Source organism: Dermochelys coriacea, chromosome 1 (assembly GCF_009764565.3).
Source record: "Dermochelys coriacea isolate rDerCor1 chromosome 1, rDerCor1.pri.v4, whole genome shotgun sequence".
Taxonomy (NCBI): Eukaryota; Metazoa; Chordata; order Testudines; family Dermochelyidae; genus Dermochelys; species Dermochelys coriacea.
In genome coordinates, this window is record NC_050068.2 from 46,440,893 (window position 1) to 46,458,804 (window position 17,912).

General features: G+C 38.1%; 1 protein-coding gene across 1 annotated transcript in view; it reads right to left on the bottom strand.

Moving 5' to 3' along the window:
• UBL3 (ubiquitin like 3) overlaps positions 1-17,912 on the bottom strand; it is an 83,476-nt gene that overhangs the window by 9,254 nt on the left and 56,310 nt on the right. The window contains exon 2 of the mRNA XM_038374005.2: positions 6,765-6,873. Within this exon, the coding sequence (XP_038229933.1) occupies positions 6,765-6,873 (109 nt within the window). The remainder of the gene's footprint in view (positions 1-6,764; positions 6,874-17,912) is intronic.

Consider the following 17,912-nt stretch of genomic DNA (forward strand, 5'->3'; position numbering starts at 1 on the left):
TGCTCTTTCAGAATGCTGACCAGGTATCTGATACCAACTGTTCACAAATCTGCTTCTGCTCTGCTCCACCTATTGTAACGTTTATATAGCAAACACGAATATTCAAGAAGGGATAGGAGAAGCCAACCTTTATGCACAGAATCACAATGGATACAATGGGCAGAGAGGAAGAGAAAATGAAACAGAGGTGTTGGGAAAGGTATTTAAAACATTGTGGAAAGTGTGCAACCAGCATCCGGCAGGAAAAGATGCAGGAAGAGAAGAATGAAAAAGGAACTATTACAATTGATGTCTGTTCACTTTTAGAGGCATCAGGCACAATGACACATGATTAGAGGTGTACAGAGCACTACAAAGTTAGAGCTGACATCAGAAACAAATATGAGCGGAAAGTGTGTAGAAGTGGCAATATTTACTAGATGCCTTAGCGTGTATAATTTACAAGATATGATCAACCTAGACAACTGAAACTATCTGAAATTCAAATGTTTTCATTTACTACCTCTTTTAATTGTAATGCAATTCAATGAAGGGACATTGATATGCTGTCAATAGAGTAGCTAAAATGAAGTGTTACAATTATCCTGATTATTAGTATCAGCTATTTATCTGCTTGACGAAACGTTATCTATAATTTTCTGCTTTAAGATTTCACTTCTCTGACTACCATCTGGACTGCAGTACTAAAGTTTAGCCAATTTGTAGTAGTAGAAAGATGCAATAATACAAGAAGCCAGAAGATGAAAAGTGGCAATTTGGTATAATAATTCCTGACTGATGATCCACCGTTTTATGTTTTTAATCTTTGCTCCTTGGCAGAGTCTCAAGAATTCTTCCCCTTAAACCGTCACTCAGGATATTTAATTTTCATAATGAAAACACTTCTCCACTAGCTAAACCAATGAAAAAAGTTCAACTGAAAAGTGACATAACACTTATCAGATGATCATCGTAAGAGAAAATTTAATTATTCCAACAAGGATAAAGTAATTTTAGAAAAGAGGGAATAAAGAGAAACTTTTCTAGCTTGGATATCAACTATACATCTGAGCAAATGAATCAAACTGGACAGCCTCACTGGGAGTGAGAAAGTTTTTAAATCAAGAGTATTTCAACCTATACATGGGGGGAAGGGAATAGAAGAGAAGTGGCTTAAGCATGGTAGTTTATAACCCTTAAAATCATCAAATTTAGTCAACTGACAGGACACTATGCAAATTTCAGATATATGGCAAAATTCTGCCCTCAATTGCAGTGATGTAAACCTAGACTATCTCCACCAAACTCAGTGATGTTAATCTGGATCTGTATTATTGTACCTAAGAGCACAATTTTGCCCATATCTCTGAAAGACCCCACGGCAGATTCATCTCTGCACATCTTATGGACAAATCAAACACAAATAAAAAACCTGGGGGAACAGATTCAACATAGTCACCTATCGAGGCTGGCACAACTGATAAAGAGAGCTTTAAACTAGGAATTGGGGGGAGATGGATGGGAGATGTCCAGAAATTCTCCACGCCAGATTTTAGCATTGAGAGGGAAGAAGATGAAGTAAGAAAGGATACAGCCATGGGTAGGAGAATGTATATAAGGAGCGAGGGCGGTGTGGATACTAGTCTAATAGGTTATACTGGCTGTAGAATGACTGTGCCTAATAGGGTACAAAATGTGAGCGAGGCCAAACAGCAAAAATTAAGATGTTTATACACCAATGCGAGGAGTCTAGGTAACAAAATGGAGGAACTAGAGCTACTGGTGCAGGAAGTGAAACCAGATATTATAGGGATAACAGAAACATGGTGGAATAGTAGTCATGACTGGACTACAGGTATTGAAGGGTATGTGCTCTTTAGGAAAGACAGAAACAAAGGTAAAGGGGGTGGAGTAGCATTGTATATCAACGATGAGTTAGAATGTAAAGACATAAGAAGCGATGCAATGGATAAGACAGAGTCTGTCTGGGCAAAAATTACATAGGGGAAGAAAACTAGTAAAGCCTCTCCTGCGATAGTGCTTGGGGTGTGCTATAGACCTCCGGGATCTAATTTGGTTATGGATAGAGCCCTTTTTAATGTCTTTAATAAAGTAAATACTAATGGAAACTGCGTGATCATGGGAGACTTTAACTTCCCAGATATAGACTGGAGGACCAGTGCTAGTAATAATAATAGGGCTCAGATTTTCCTAGATGCGATAGCTGATGGATTCCTTCATCAAGTAGTTGCTGAACCGACTAGAGGGGATGCCATTTTAGATTTAATTTTGGTGAGTAGCGAGGACCTCATAGAAGAAATGGTTGTAGGGGACAATCTTGGCTCAAGTGATCATGAGCTAATTCAGTTCAAACTAATTGGAAGGATTAACAAAAATAAATCTGCAACTAGGGTTTTTGATTTCAAAAGGGCTGACTTTCAAAAATTAAGGCAATTAGTTAGGGAAGTGGATTGGACTGAAGAACTTATGGATCTAAAGGCAGTTGAGGCCTGGGATTACTTTAAATCAAAACTGCAGAAGCTATCGGAAGCCTGTATCCCAAGAAAGGGGAAAAAATTCATAGGAAGGAGTTGTAGACCAAGCTGGATGAGCAAGCATCTTAGAGAGGTGATTATGAAGAAGCAGAAAGCATACAGGGAGTGGAAGATGGGAGGGATCAGCAAGGAAAGCTACCTAATTGAGGTCAGAAGATGTAGGGATAAAGTCAGAGAGGCTAAAAGTCGAGTAGAGTTGGACCTTGCAAAGGGAATTAAAACCAATAGTAAAAGGTTCTATAGCCATATAAATAAGAAGAAAACTAAGAAAGAAGAAGTGGGGCCGCTTAACACTGAGGATGGAGCGGAGGTTAAAGATAATCTAGGCATGGCCCAATATCTAAACAAATACTTTGCCTCAGTCTTTAATAAGGCTAAAGAGGATCTTGGGGATAATGGTAGCATGACAAATGGGAAGGAGGATATAGAGGTAGATATTACCATATCAGAGGTAGAAGCGAAACTGAAACAGCTTAATGGGACTAAATCGGGGGGCCCAGATAATCTTCATCCAAGAATATTAAAGGAATTGGCACCTGAAATTGCAAGCCCATTAGCAAGAATTTTTAATGAATCTGTAAACTCAGGAATAGTACCGAATGATTGGAGAATTGCTAATATAGTTCCTATTTTTAAGAAAGGAAAAAAAAGTGATCCAGGTAACTACAGGCCAGTTAGTTTGACATCTGTAGTATGCAAGGTCCTGGAAAAAATTTTGAAGGAGAAATTAGTTAAGGACACTGAAGTCAATGGTAAATGGGACAAAATACAACATGGTTTTACAAAAGGTAGATCGTGCCAAACCAACCTAATCTCCTTTTTTGAAAAAGTAACAGATTTTTTAGATAAAGGAAATGCAGTGGATCTAATTTACCTAGATTTCAGTAAGGCATTTGATACCGTGCCACATGGGGAATTATTAGTTAAATTGGAGAAGATGGGGATCAATATGAACATCAGAAGGTGGATAAGGAATTGGTTAAAGGGGAGACTGCAACGGGTCCTACTGAAAGGCGAACTGTCAGGTTGGAGGGAGGTTACCAGTGGAGTTCCTCAGGGATCGGTTTTGGGACCAATCTTATTTAATCTTTTTGTTACTGACCTTGGCACAAAAAGTGGGAGTGTGCTAATAAAGTTTGCAGATGATACAAAGCTGGGAGGTATTGCCAATTCGGAGAAGGATCGGGATATTATACAGGAGGATCTGGATGACCTTGTAAACTGGAGTAATAGTAATAGGATGAAATTTAATAGTGAGAAGTGTAAGGTTATGCATTTAGGGATTAATAACAAGAATTTTAGTTATAAGTTGGGGACGCATCAGTTAGAAGTAACGGAAGAGGAGAAGGACCTTGGAGTATTGGTTGATCATAGGATGACTATGAGCTGCCAATGTGATACGGCTGTGAAAAAAGCTAATGCGGTTTTGGGATGCATCAGGAGAGGCATTTCCAGTAGGGATAAGGAGGTTTTAGTACCGTTATACAAGGCACTGGTGAGACCTCACCTAGAATACTGTGTGCAGTTCTGGTCTCCCATGTTTAAAAAGGATGAATTCAAACTGGAGCAGGTACAGAGAAGGGCTACTAGGATGATCCGAGGAATGGAAAACTTGTCTTATGAAAGGAGACTTAAGGAGCTTGGCTTGTTTAGCCTAACTAAAAGAAGGTTGAGGGGAGATATGATTGCTCTCTATAAATATATCAGAGGGATAAATATAGGAGAGGGAGAGGAATTATTTCAGCTCAGCACCAATGTGGACACAAGAACAAATGGGTATAAACTGGCCACCAGGAAGTTTAGACTTGAAATCAGACAAAGGTTTTTAACGATCAGAGGAGTGAAGTTTTGGAATAACCTTCCAAGGGAAGCAGTGGGGGCAAAAGATCTATCTGGTTTTAAGATTCTACTCGATAAGTTTATGGAGGAGATGGTAAGATGGGATAATGGGATTTTGGTAAGTAATTTATCTTTAAATATTCAGGGTAAATAGGCCAAATCCCCTGAGATGGGATATTAGATGGATGGGATCTGATTTACTATAGAAAATTCTTTCCTGGGTATCTGGCTGGTGAATCTTGCCCATGTGCTCAGGGTTTGGCTGATTGCCATGTTTGGGGTCGGGAGGGAGTTTTCCTCCAGGGCCTCTCCAATCTGCCCTGGAGGTTTTTTTGCCTTCCTCTGTAGCATGGGGCATGGTTGACTGGAGGGAGGCTTCTCTGCTCCTTGAAGTTTTGAACCATGATTTGAGGACTTCAATAGCTCAGACATGGGTGAGGTTTTTCATAGGAGTGGTGGGTGACATTCTGTGGCCTGCGCTGTGCAGGAGGTCGGACTAGATGATCAGAGTGGTCCCTTCTGACCTTAGTATCTATGAATCTATGAACCTCTTTAAATAATTTTAATGTGTCATTCTAGGTCAGTTATAATCAACTCTTGTAACAAAGTTTTCAAATTGTAAAGAACAAGAGATTATTCACATATGCTCATTGCTTGGGAAGGCTTAAACAAGTCAATAATTAATTTCAGAGCAGCCTCAATTTTAAATAATTCCAGTTTCTTCCTCTCAGAACTAACCTAACACATGAAATGGGATTTAAAGAGATGGGGAAGAGAGATGACAAATATAGGCACTTTCTCCTACAATATAAATCAGGCCATTAGCAGTTATTTGTTCTAAAGATTTACATACACATAACAACTTGATCTGTAATCATATTCAACCTATGAGCCATTTCTCTTGTACATGTTGCATACTATGATCACACATTAACTTTAGCTGTTGTTCCTCAGCTAATATGGAATGGCTTTCTTCCTATTAAAATAAGTAATTTTCTTCATTCTTTGTTATGTGTACAAAGTACAAATCTCAGTTTTAATTGCTGCTGCACAAGTCTGAAGTAGTCAATGTGATGAAATGCTACTAATTAGATCCACTGACACATAAATAAGAGTCACAAAATATAAATCCTTGATTCTGTGTTACATAGTGCCAGTTATGCGCCTTAATAGCTAGGCAGGGTGCTGACTTGAAACTGCAATGTAATATACTCAGGAGTAAATTTAAGAGGAAAAACAGTTGTTTCGGCCATTACTAACTAATTCACACAAATGCACACAAGATAAAATTTATTTTTTGTCAGTTGTGTTCGAGAAGCACACTAAAACAATGTACAGAAGATACTGAGTTGCCATACTAAAGAGAAACATTGGTCCAGCTAGTTTGGTATAAAAAGTCTCCAACAGCTGTGTCTCTGTATCTAATACTTTAGAAGACCACAAACCTCCTCAGTGTTCTTTTTGTCAACTGTGTAAAACTGCATCAGGGACAGAAAAATTCCTTCCTAACTTTCAGAGGAGACCAGTTTAAGGACTAAGCATGCATTGGGGATACTCCTATTGACATAGATAGCATCGATGCACATTATTCCTGTTCATGTGCAGTAATTTTCTAGCCCTCTTGCAACACTAAGTTAGTGGCCCTCCATGACCTCCAGTATCAGAGAATGTCTAAGTATTTTCTTTCATCAAATTTAACGTCATTTCTCAGTTTTGGCTAGTGTTTTGGATTGCGGGACAGGGAGATGAAGATTGCCTGATCAGTTTTTGTTGAACAATTCATTATTTTACTTACACCCACACAATCTCAGTTTACACTTCTACTTTCCAAAATAAATACTCCCAAATAATTTAAAATATCTTCATATTTAAATTTGTTCCCAGTTTCCCTCATCCTTTAAAGTCTTTTACAATTGCCTTTTATCATTACCTTTTTTCTGGACATTACTGTATTTTTGTAGGTTGTTTCTGAGGCAAAGCAATCAAAAATACAAAATATTTGAGGTTCAGTTTTTCATTCATATAAAATGACATATTTTCCTTACTCATCCTTTGACAAAGGGTATAATATCTAACACCGGCCAGGATCAGTCTGCAGTTATTAGATTTGTACCAAGTCTGTCTAGAAAAAAAAATCAAGATGAGGGAAAAGCCGTACGTAGGGCACAATGAATATGAGAAGTAGCCTCAGAAGTAAACTGGGTAATGGACCATACTTCAACATCTCAAATTTTGTACCACTGAAAACAGAGGAGAAAATATATCTATGTAAACTTCCATTTGAATATGAAGAACAATGATAAAATTGTTAACATTTCAATCTTAATTACAGAAGAGTAAACAGTTTTAACTGGACAGTTAGCAGCTAAAGGACACATAAGAATGACTCACCCATAGGCCAGTTGTCATACACATGTTTTGCAATATCTGCAGCAGAATCATTTGGTGAAAACAAGAACTCTTTCGTTTTCCCACTTACCAAGATGAGGCGCAAATTTATCTGCAAAGAAAATGGAATATTAGGAAGATTTGCTAAAAATAAATACAAATACACTATTTAATCAAAAGGTTATTTAAATTGCCAAAGTCATTCACTGGTTTTAGCAACTAATCAGTCCAAATTAGTCTGGAAAAAAATCACAACAGATTTAAACAGAAAATATTAAATATAGACAACCGTATTTCAACCGTATTTGCATCAACCAAAAAGGATGGACAGAAGGGAGTTTTCCCATAGATGGGCCAAGAAGATGACAATTATACTCATAAAATGTGTCATGTATATTAAGGCTCTTTAATTTGATCACAATACATGCAAATGCCTTTTATTAGTTAACAGTACCATCAAATACAGTTTTTCAAGGAACAAACATTAAAGAATATTGCTAAATGCTAAGAATTCATCTTCTCTTGACCTTTTACTTAACTGAAGGAAGAAAAATAAGAATAATGCCTGCTTCCTTAACATATGCAAATTTAAAAATATGAAATTCTGCTTCTAAAAATTAAACCCTAGACTAACTCCAAACCCCTCTTCTGTATATCTGCACCTTGACTGTCAGACCTGACTTTACCACATGGACCCACTACAGAATATTAGAAAGTCAAACAGCCTCTTGACAGTGCCTGTATGTTTTAGGACTTCGAATCTTCTGATGATCTAACTTGCAACTTTACTTTTCTCCAAAGGAGAACAAGATCCTGACTCCGTGAAGTAATTAATAACACCATAATTTTTCTCTTAGATGTCATCAAACAATACATCCAGATATTGGCATCTTCAGTTATTATTTCCCCCCTTTCTGTTTGAGTTACTAATGGATTGAATCAAGACATTCCATCTCTACAGGACCCAGCCCACAGACCAAAAAAGACGATAGAAAGACGTCCTAATGTCTAGGTCTCAAAACGGTCCTGGTTACAACAATATTAGTAGTAGCTAAACGACTCAAAGCCTACATTTCCATCCCCACCCCCTCACCATCTACCATTCTGTTCCAAGTAATAGAGCTTAGTCAGGGCCAGCTCTAGGTTTTTTCAGCCCCAAGCAAAAAAATGTTGGCTGTGCCCCCGCACTTTTTGGGGGGGGGGGCTTTTACACGTTTGCACTTTGAAATTTTTTTGTTCGTTTGTTTTGGGGTTTTTTTTGACTGTTTAAAATTTAAAAAAATGAAAACAGAGAATTTGTAGTTAGTGAAATAAAACAAATTTCCTACTAGTGTACTCATGTAATTTTAACAAAATCACAATTACAAACAATTTGGGTTCAACTATACAGTGTAATGAAAAACATTAGTGTCTTCCGGTGCACGCAGTTTTTCACTAAAGAATTTATATGAACTGAATTTTTCTGGTTTTAATACTTGCATAGTCTTAATAATTCAGTGAAATCTACATTTTGTGCAATGGTACTTCCAACTGAAATTCATGCGAGTCCTGACAAACGATTTTGAGACATGGTGGACTTCAAATAATTTTTTAGTAATTTAAGTTTTGAGTAACTGCGCTCCCCAGAAGCCACTGATACTGGTAAATATTAAAAAAATGCGTAATGCTATAGCAGTGTTTGGAGTGAGGTGCTCGGGGCTGTACAGCCTGCCCGTGGGCCCCCCGCCCGATCTCAGACCTGGCCCCACCCCTGCAGAGGGGACAGTAACCGACAGCGTGGCTGGAGGGTGGGTCGGCTGCGGGGAGGGGGCGGACCAGGGGCGCCCGCCCAGCATCGAGCCACCAAGGGCAGCAGGTCCCTTACCGGCCACGGGTCCTGCCCCGATCCCAGGCTCTGCTCGGCTCCTCTGCCACTTGTGACACATGCTGCAGGGGCAGGCGGGGGGGAGGAGCCAAATCGCCCCCCTGCCCCAGTGGCAGGGGGCCATGGCAGGGACTGCCCCCGGGGCCGGGACCCCTGTGCTGAGCCCACTGCCCCGGCCCCATGCAGGGACTCATTGGTTGACTGAGTGGGGCTGGGGGAAAAAAAAAGGATGGCCGGAATCCCACCCCTAGAAACGTATCGCCCCAAGCACGTGCTTGCTTTGCTGGTGCCTAGAGCCGGTCCTGAGCATAGCGATAACCACAGGGCTAACCTCTGCAGCACATTTGGGTGTGCTAGACAAAATGCCTTTAGATATATGGTTCCCCTTGCCACTTCTCAGCCCTTGAGCTGTAAGACAATGAATACTTAGTATAACAATAAAAAGTGAGGCTTTCCTGGATTTTGACCTGTATTCAATAGGGGTTTTTTTCCACTTGCTATACTACTCACAAATAGGAGCTTGAACAGAGATTCAGCTTAAAAGTTCTAGAGGACATGATATTTCTATCAGTATTTTCTTTATCTGAAATTCACTTATGAATCCAAGGGGGAAAATAGGCTACTGTACAAATTAAATGATTATTCTTTTTCTTAAACTCCTGACTGTCATAATGGCAGAAACCTTGTTTTTCGACTGTAGTCCAAATGTCAATGTTTATTTATTTTTGCATAAAACCCATAAATAATTTTATAGTATGCCACAGTATTTATTATTGTTTGCATTGTTCTGTACAACACAGATAAAGTCAAAGAAGAGGTAAGGCAGGAAGGGGAAGGAGTTTTAGAAAAGTTGTTTAAACAAGGAAGATTCTTCAAATGCTCAGACCAACCCCAACTGAAAAGCTTAAGAACAGTCATACTGAGAAAGCAACAGAAGATTGCCAAATAGACTGTTCACAGACACACATTACATCATATACAAGGACTGTTTGAATTGTGTGTGTTTGGAGATATTCAATGCTACAGAAAAACCTCTAAACCTACAATACTAGGTTAATCTGTTTCAATAATCTGTGTTACATTTTAACAACTACTGTCTCTACTGTCACTGAATTGCCAAACAATCCAGAAGGTTGAGAAAGGATCTCGTAATCTAAAATAGTTACACTACTACTTTTTTAGGTGCTGAATAGTCTTGTCACCAAACATTGACTGTCCAGCTCTGCCAAAGACTGATGAGCTAAAACAGACAGAGCAATACCTAAGGCAATAGTCCTTGCATTAATCAGAGAACTTATTCCCCACTTAGTACAGTATTTAGGGGATGGCATATTTCCTTGTTTTTCTGCTTTTTAGGCTTGTCAGGCTCACTACAGAAAACAAAAATTATGTAAAAGTAGTGTGAAAATGTAAGTAAAGTTAAAGTAACTGCAACATTTCTGTAAGGACCTAATGCTGTCCCTAACAGAACTCTGAGTAAATACACAATTTAAAATGAAGATAAGCAACAGAAATGAAAAAGTGAGTAAAAATGTTCATTGACATTCACCCTACATGGCTGACTCCATTATTGCTGAAATTCTGCTATTATCTCAGAGGTTCACAAGATCCTGTGATCCAATATCAAGATGCTTCAGGTAAAGCTAACAAATTTTTAAAGAGTTTACTACAACTATATGTAGACTAAGGTTTTTATTTTTGTCTCAAAATGTGACCATTACTGAATATTAGCAAAAGCCTGAAGCAAATCCCTAAAATACTTAAACGGATGTTATGCCAAGTTATGTAAGGAAACAACTGCTCTAATAAATGGTTAAATATTTTCTTATTTATAGCACTGTAGACTATAGTCGTATTTAGTGTGCATGCTTGTCTAAATTTTAAATCTTAAAATCTTTTCTTGAAGGAATCTTACTGTTCATCGTGGTGTGACAGTCTCATGAGGTCTGAATCCGAGAGTCTAGTCTTTAAAATCTCCTTGAGGCACCGTGAACTGTTATAGGCATTCAACTGCTAAGCTACTTACTCTGCAAAACTCTCTGATTAAGATTATCTTTTTAAAGATACTATTGCAAATCTGAGAGTCTGAATGCATATAGTAGGGGAGAGCCTGAGTAATGGATGAGTTATCTAATATACAAGTAGCTAATTTTAAACTCCTACGGTTATACAATGATTCAGATGCCAGTTGTATAATACATCATATCTCATCATTTGAAAGGCTGCAATGGAATTAAAATGTGTCCCCAGATGATTACCAAAGAGAGTTATTTTTCTTCCTTCTTCTTAAGGAGGTCCTCTATCCTTGTTATGCCTTCTGTGCTTTTCATGATCATGGCTGGTTTGTCCCTCCATGGGGGATAGGATAACAATGAGTCTTGTGATTCTTTTTATGAAGACTACAGAAGATAGGTTCCAGCCTCTTGCTGTGAGCAAGACAACCCAGAGTCTTTGATATGAATTTTAAAATTCAAGTTTCTGTATTTTAGTAACAACTGAGATGTTATTGATGAAAGGTGAAAAGAGTCAGCGATGTTGGAAGTAATATTTAGTGTCAATTCTGAACTATGTCCACTCTGGTTGGTTCTTGCAGAATCAAATTATGAACATTACGTTCGAGAATTTTAAGCATATAAAGTCACTAACTTTTAACGTTATCTTTTATAACCCTAATTTCTTGGCGGCTTAAAATGTTTTTATGAACATTGTAAATGTGGGGAAGGAAGTGGCTTGGTGAACAAATTTCTGCGCGCGTGTTTACTGGGTAAAAGCCATTTTTGAAAAACAGGCTATAAAATTGTTTGAATGCTCCAGATTCCTTAGAGTTTCATTTTCTGGCCCAAGATAGGATTCTGCAACACAAGAATACTGTAAACCATTGTAAACAGCAAGTAGTGAGTAAAGTAAGTTACAGTATTTCCATCCTATTCTTTTAATTTAGATATTTTGTATTATCAATTTTTATATTTCAGTGATGACTAGAGGCTTCTAATCAGGAAAAAAGGACCTTCATAAAGCTATACACTATACATACATAGTGTCAGTATCTGTCCTGAAGAATTACAGTCTATGATGTATCAGAGGAGTAGCTGTGTTAATCTATCCATAAAAACAACAAGAAGTCTGGTGGCACTTTAAAGACTAACAGATTTATTTGGGCATAAGCTTTTGTGGGTAAAAAACCCACTTCTTCAGATGCATGGAGTGAGAATATCAGGGTTGGAAAGGACCTCAGGAGGTCATCTAGTCCAACCCCCTACTCAAAACAGGACCAATCCCCATATAAATCAGCCCAGCTAGGGCTTTGTCAAGCCTGATCTTAAAAACCTCTAAGAAAGGAGATTCCACCACCTCCCTAGGTAACGCATTCTAGGGCTTCACCACCCTCCTAAGGAAAAACTTTCACAATATCCAAACTAAACCTCCCCCACTGCAACTTGAGACCATTACTCCTTGTTCTGTCATCTGCTACCACTGAGAACAGTCTAGCTCCATCCTCTTTGGAACCCCCTTTCAGGTAGTTGAAAGCAGCTATCAAATCCCCCCTCATTCTTCTCGTCTGCAGACTAAATAATCCCAGTTCCCTCAGCCACTCCTCGTATATCATGTGCTCCAGGTCCCTAATCATTTTTGTTGCCCTCCGCTGGACTCTTTCCAATTTTTCCACATCCTTCTTGTAGTGTGGGGCCCAAAATTGGACACAGTACTCCAGATAAGGCTTCACCAATGCCAAATAGAGGGGAATGATCATGTCCCTCGATCTGCTGGCAATGCTTCTATTTATATAGCCCAAAATGCTGTTAGTCTTCTTGGCAACAAGGGCACACTGTTGACTCATATCCACTGTAACCCTTAGGTTCTTTTCTGCAGAACTGCTGCCTAGCCACTTGGTCCCTAGTCTGTAGCAGTGCATAGGATTCTTCCATCCTAAGTGCAGGAATCTGCATTTGTCCTTGTTGAACCTCATCAGATTTCTTTTGGCCCAATCCTCTAGTTTGTCTAGGTCCCTCTGTATCCTATCCTTACCCTTCAGCGTATCTATCACTCCTCCTAGTTTAGTATCATCTGCAAACTTGCTGAGGGTGCAATCCACGCAATCCTCCAGATCATTAATGATCATTAAATTGTGGGAAGGAAACTTCTTCCCTGTCATGCACAGAAAATATGTTTAAATGAAAAACTTGTTGGGCCAAGGGAGTAGAGAGGGTGGCAAACAGCATATAGAAACACAGAGATTTAAGTTTCCCTTTCTGCAGTCTGATATATTTAGTTCCTGGTTCATTTTCATAATTAATGTTTTAAAAGAGAGAGATGTTCTCCAAAGCTTAAAGATAAATCTGGGGCTGCTAAAGATTCAGTATCACTAGCCCAGAAAAAGGCCTCTGTCTCTAGGTACACATCACCACACAATACAAACTTTATTTATCAGTGTCAGATTTGCTTAACAGAGATTGTAAAGAGATGAAAAAATCAAACCAGTGGCTTGAAGAAAAAGCTTGGATCAATGCTAAGGTTCTTGGAACACAGGCTAAAAAGTGACGTCCCCTTCCTCCACCAAAAATTATGAGGATTGTACTGTTTTTCTGAGTATGCCATGGCTCTTTTGTATCTCTGGGACGTCCTAGCAGGCAACACAAACACATACCTGTCAAATACCCAAATATTTTTTAAAGCGCCACACAATCATTCTACAAAAAGAAAAGGAGGACTTGTGGCACCTTAGAGACTAACAAATTTATTTGAGCATAAGCTTTCGTGAGCTATAGCTCACTTCATTGGATTTGAGCTGTAGCTCACGAAAGCTTATGCTCAAATAAATTTGTTAGTCTCTAAGGTGCCACAAGTCCTCCTTTTCTTTTTGCGGATACAGACTAACACAGCTGCTACTCTGAAAACAATCATTCTAGTTTTTCAGGATCAGGAATACCATTTTACGGTATTCTGCTGCTTAGGGACCTCAAACTAATTATGAATATATATATTTTAAAAAAACATTTTACCCTTATAATGTCCCATTATTCAGAAGCATGCTCTTCTTTATACTGCAATGATTAAAATAAAAACTAAACCAGAATGTAATTTTACACAGGATCATTTCATCTCAAAGGAACTCAGAGCACTTTACAAACTTTATATACTACTTAATAAAATAGATAAAACCCCTAATACATCCACATGACATTATCAAATTTATTTTAATAACATTTCTAATATTGGTTACTCTATTTATTGTAAGAGAACTGACAATGCAAGAAATGGCTTTGGAGAACTTTCACCTTTAAGTAAACTTTGATTAACTATTTTACATTTCCTAAAAGGAACTACTACTCTGACATTTTTTACCTAAGACTTCTATAGCCAAGAGATTAGAGGGAGAAAAGTTAGTCTCCCTGTATTCAGTTTGTTTATTCTGGTGCAGTTAGTTTCACTGTTTCTCCAATGTAGTTAGGCTCGGCAGAATTCAATTTTTATATTTTATAATTTTGACTGATATCAACGTTCATTTCAAGCATTTTTTTATTTTTATCTATTTAAATTTTCATAGTTGTGGGAAATTATGGGATGAGGGGGTGTCAGACTATAGTTCTTTAATGGCTGTCACAGAGATTCAAAAAGTTAAATTTTATAACCATTAAAACACAAACTGTCAATATCACGTCAAAATATAAAAGTAAATATCCTTAAAATCAAACTGAAATAAGTTTTCAAGCAGCATTTTTCTTACTTTGCTTATCTGTAAATTTATATTATTATTGACGGAAATATTTTTGTTTGTTTGTAGATGTATAGTGAAATCGACATTTACCAACATTTAACGATAAAAATCTAATCCTTCCAACTCTAAATATAGTCAGTTTCCCTGAGTATCTACAGGTCTATTCCACAATATGAAAGAAAATCAGTTTTTTTAAAAAATAGGAAAATATGGTCCTAAATCTGCACTGAGGACCTTGCAGTCATACCCATGGCCACACAGAGCCCCTACTGAAGTCAAAGAGGGTCCACCTGCTTGCTTCTCAGTGCAGGATGGGGGCCTATGAGCTGTGACTATAATGTCACACATTAGCTGGATGACAAGTAGAGCCCCTGAAATAACTGGGAGACGGGGGGGAAGCACAGAAGTTGACTGCCATTTTAATAGTTACCCTATTACATATGCTACAAACGCTATTCCATTAATGGCTATGTTTTGAAGATACTTATTATAAGTTAAAAAGAAAAGGAGTACTTGTGGCACCTTAGAGACTAACACATTTATTTGAGCATAAGCTTTTGTGAGCTACACGAAAGCTTATGCTCAAATAAATGTGTTAGTCTCTAAGGTGCCACAAGTACTCCTTTTCTTTTTGCGAATACAGACTAACAGGGCTGCTACTCTGAAACCTGATATTATAAGTTGACTTTATACAGCACTTGTGGAAATCACTAAGCTCTGCCCATAAAATGGCCCTATTTCTATAGTAAATTCCTTATTTTGAAGCAGAGGGAGATGAACAATGGACAAAGATTAAAGAAAGTAAGTGGCAAAAACAAATTAATGGCATGGAGCACTATGGCATGGAGCACTATGAAGTTTTATTGCCACTCATTTGGTAGACCTGCATAACTCACTTGTAGCCACACCACTTTTGGAAAAGGGGGTCATCCCAAACATGAGGCCATAAAAACTTTATAGTATGCAATGCTTTACTCTAGATTTATATGAACTTTGTAACTATTTTTATAACAGGAGCACTGATCACTTTATAGGGAAACAAATAGTTTTAAAGAAAAACAGAAAACTTGTTTTGTATGTGTAATTGGCTCCTTGAAGTGAGGAATGATTAGGAAGTGTTTGTACAGGTAAGGCAGTCTCAATATACATTGGCAAAGTTTGGAGAAGCAAGTGAGGGGAGAGGTAAAACCAAAATAAAGGGATGCCATTTTCTTTGGGGGGAAAGTCCAACCTTGCTGGTAAAATATAAACATTGAACTCGAAGTATAGCTATAGTATCAATGGCTGTTTCTATATATATACAATGTCCTCAGTGACACCCATTCTTTCTCTCACTCCTGCTCAAATACCATAAAAGCAAAAACAGTATTTTACTAGATAACCCTGGGGCTTATAAGAGGATAACACATTATTTTCTGAGTGGGAAGAGCTGGGAAACAGTAAGCTTTGATCAAACTAATGAGAATATTGTTGTAGATAATGAGCCAATGGTAAAGCACAATGGGTCCAATTACAGTTGATAAGAAAAGCCTTGCTCAAACTAGACAGTAAACGCCCTCGAGGCAGGGACTGTCTTTTACGCTACATGTCTGTATGGTGCCTAGCATAATGGGCCCCCATTATACCACAATAATGCAAGAAGTAGATAACTTCTGAATGTTAGCATCAGCCTCCTATGTTCCTCTCCCCAATTTAGTAGAAATTTTCTTCAAAACTTTTTGTATCATTCAGCATATATAAACACATGTGTCAAGGCCAAACGATAAACCATGAGATAGTTGTATTATAAAGACAGATAGAAGCAAATCAACTAATATTAAAATCTCTCTTTTAAAGTATCTAAGCGTAAGTTGTGTGTGTGTATGTAACACACACACACACACACCCTTCTGTTAAAATGCACGTGCATTCCCACTTCTATCCTGATTTTAATACCTGGATACAAGATAGAGAAGACCCAATCTTGGAACTGAGCTAGAATAAAAGTTGGTAGTAACCATAGGTTTATGAAACTGACACAATGGCAATTGAATTAGTTAGTCTCAAAGTTCATCCATTCAAATTAGCACTATGTTTGGGATAATGCATTTTAAACTTCAGAATAACATGGATAATGCTGAATAGAGAAGCAGATGTACACAGATACTACAAAGTTCTAACACAGCCACTGATAATAGGACATCCAACAATGAACCAATTAAAACAAACAGCTTAGAACACAACAGTGGAAATAACACCTGAACTATTCCAAATGACATTGAGGTAAGTTGAGGGGGGGGTCTTCTCATTACAAGCTAATGGGGCTAAGCCTCACCAATGTGTACACACATGCTGGGTTGTAGACTGCTGCTTGCAATCCTGCCACAATTTATCACAAGCCACCACTGGATAAATCTATCAAAGTTGTATATTTTCTAAAGTTTATTCGGTATCTGAGATTTAGAAGCTCAGTAAGCAAGGGCAACTCAGCAGAGCCCTCCTAACAAAGGCGAATAGAGACAACACTAAACTCGTTAAATTAAATTGCATTTAATTCTAATACAACTCAAATTTTGAACTGATTTGTTCTATATCTAGAGCTCTGTTAAAAGGTAATAATGACCATTTCAAAAAATTTCTTAGAGATAAGGTGTGTGAGGTAATATCTTTTATTAGACCAACTTCTTTTGGTGAGAGAGAGAGACTCTTTTGAGCTTTCTGTGTAAGCTCAAAAGCTTGTCTCTTTTACCAACAGAAGTTGGTCAAATAAAAGATAATTACCTCACCCACCTTGTCTCTCTAATATCCTGGGACCAACATGGCTAAAACAACACTGCATTCAAAAAATTCCTCATCATTCAATCCCCCTTTTCTCACCCCCCCTCCCCAAAGATCTTTAGGACTGGGAATGTACCTTTGCTTGTTTTGTGAAATATCTAAAACACTATTATATGACCAAAACTAAAAATAAATATTATTGGCCTAACTAATCAAAAGATTCAGAACCACTTGGACAATGCAAACCCCAGAAGCTGGCTCCATAGGAGGCCAGCTTATTCAGGGTCAAATGGACAAAGTTTGCCTCCCAAATCAATTATTTTTACCTCATGTCAGATGTCTGGCAGATCCTGCTAATTCAGTTTACAATTCCCCATTGTCTCCCCATGTAAAGCTATTGCATATGGCTAAGCAGCCCACTGGAATTATTCTAGTTCTATTGTAAAAAACAAAAAACCCTCAAAGAAGAAACAGAAACTCCATAATTTATATATGTTACTATTAAATTAATGCAGCAGCCCCATTCTCCCCAATCCCATAAACATCACCCCAATAACATTTGCTTCTTAAGCAACCCTTCTATACAGAAGCATCTTTCCCTCAATGTCAGTAGATTCTGGTTATTTTGGACCAATGAGGGGAGTAGTATCCACTAAGTCCCATAGAAAACTAATGTATGTTACCCACAAAGTCATCTTTAAAGAGCCTGCAACCATGTAGAGAGGAGCTACAAGGAGTGGGGCAGGAGGAGCCAAAATTATCCGTGCCAACAGTAACGTGGGCCTCCCAATTTGGAGGTAGGGGTGTGTGAGTG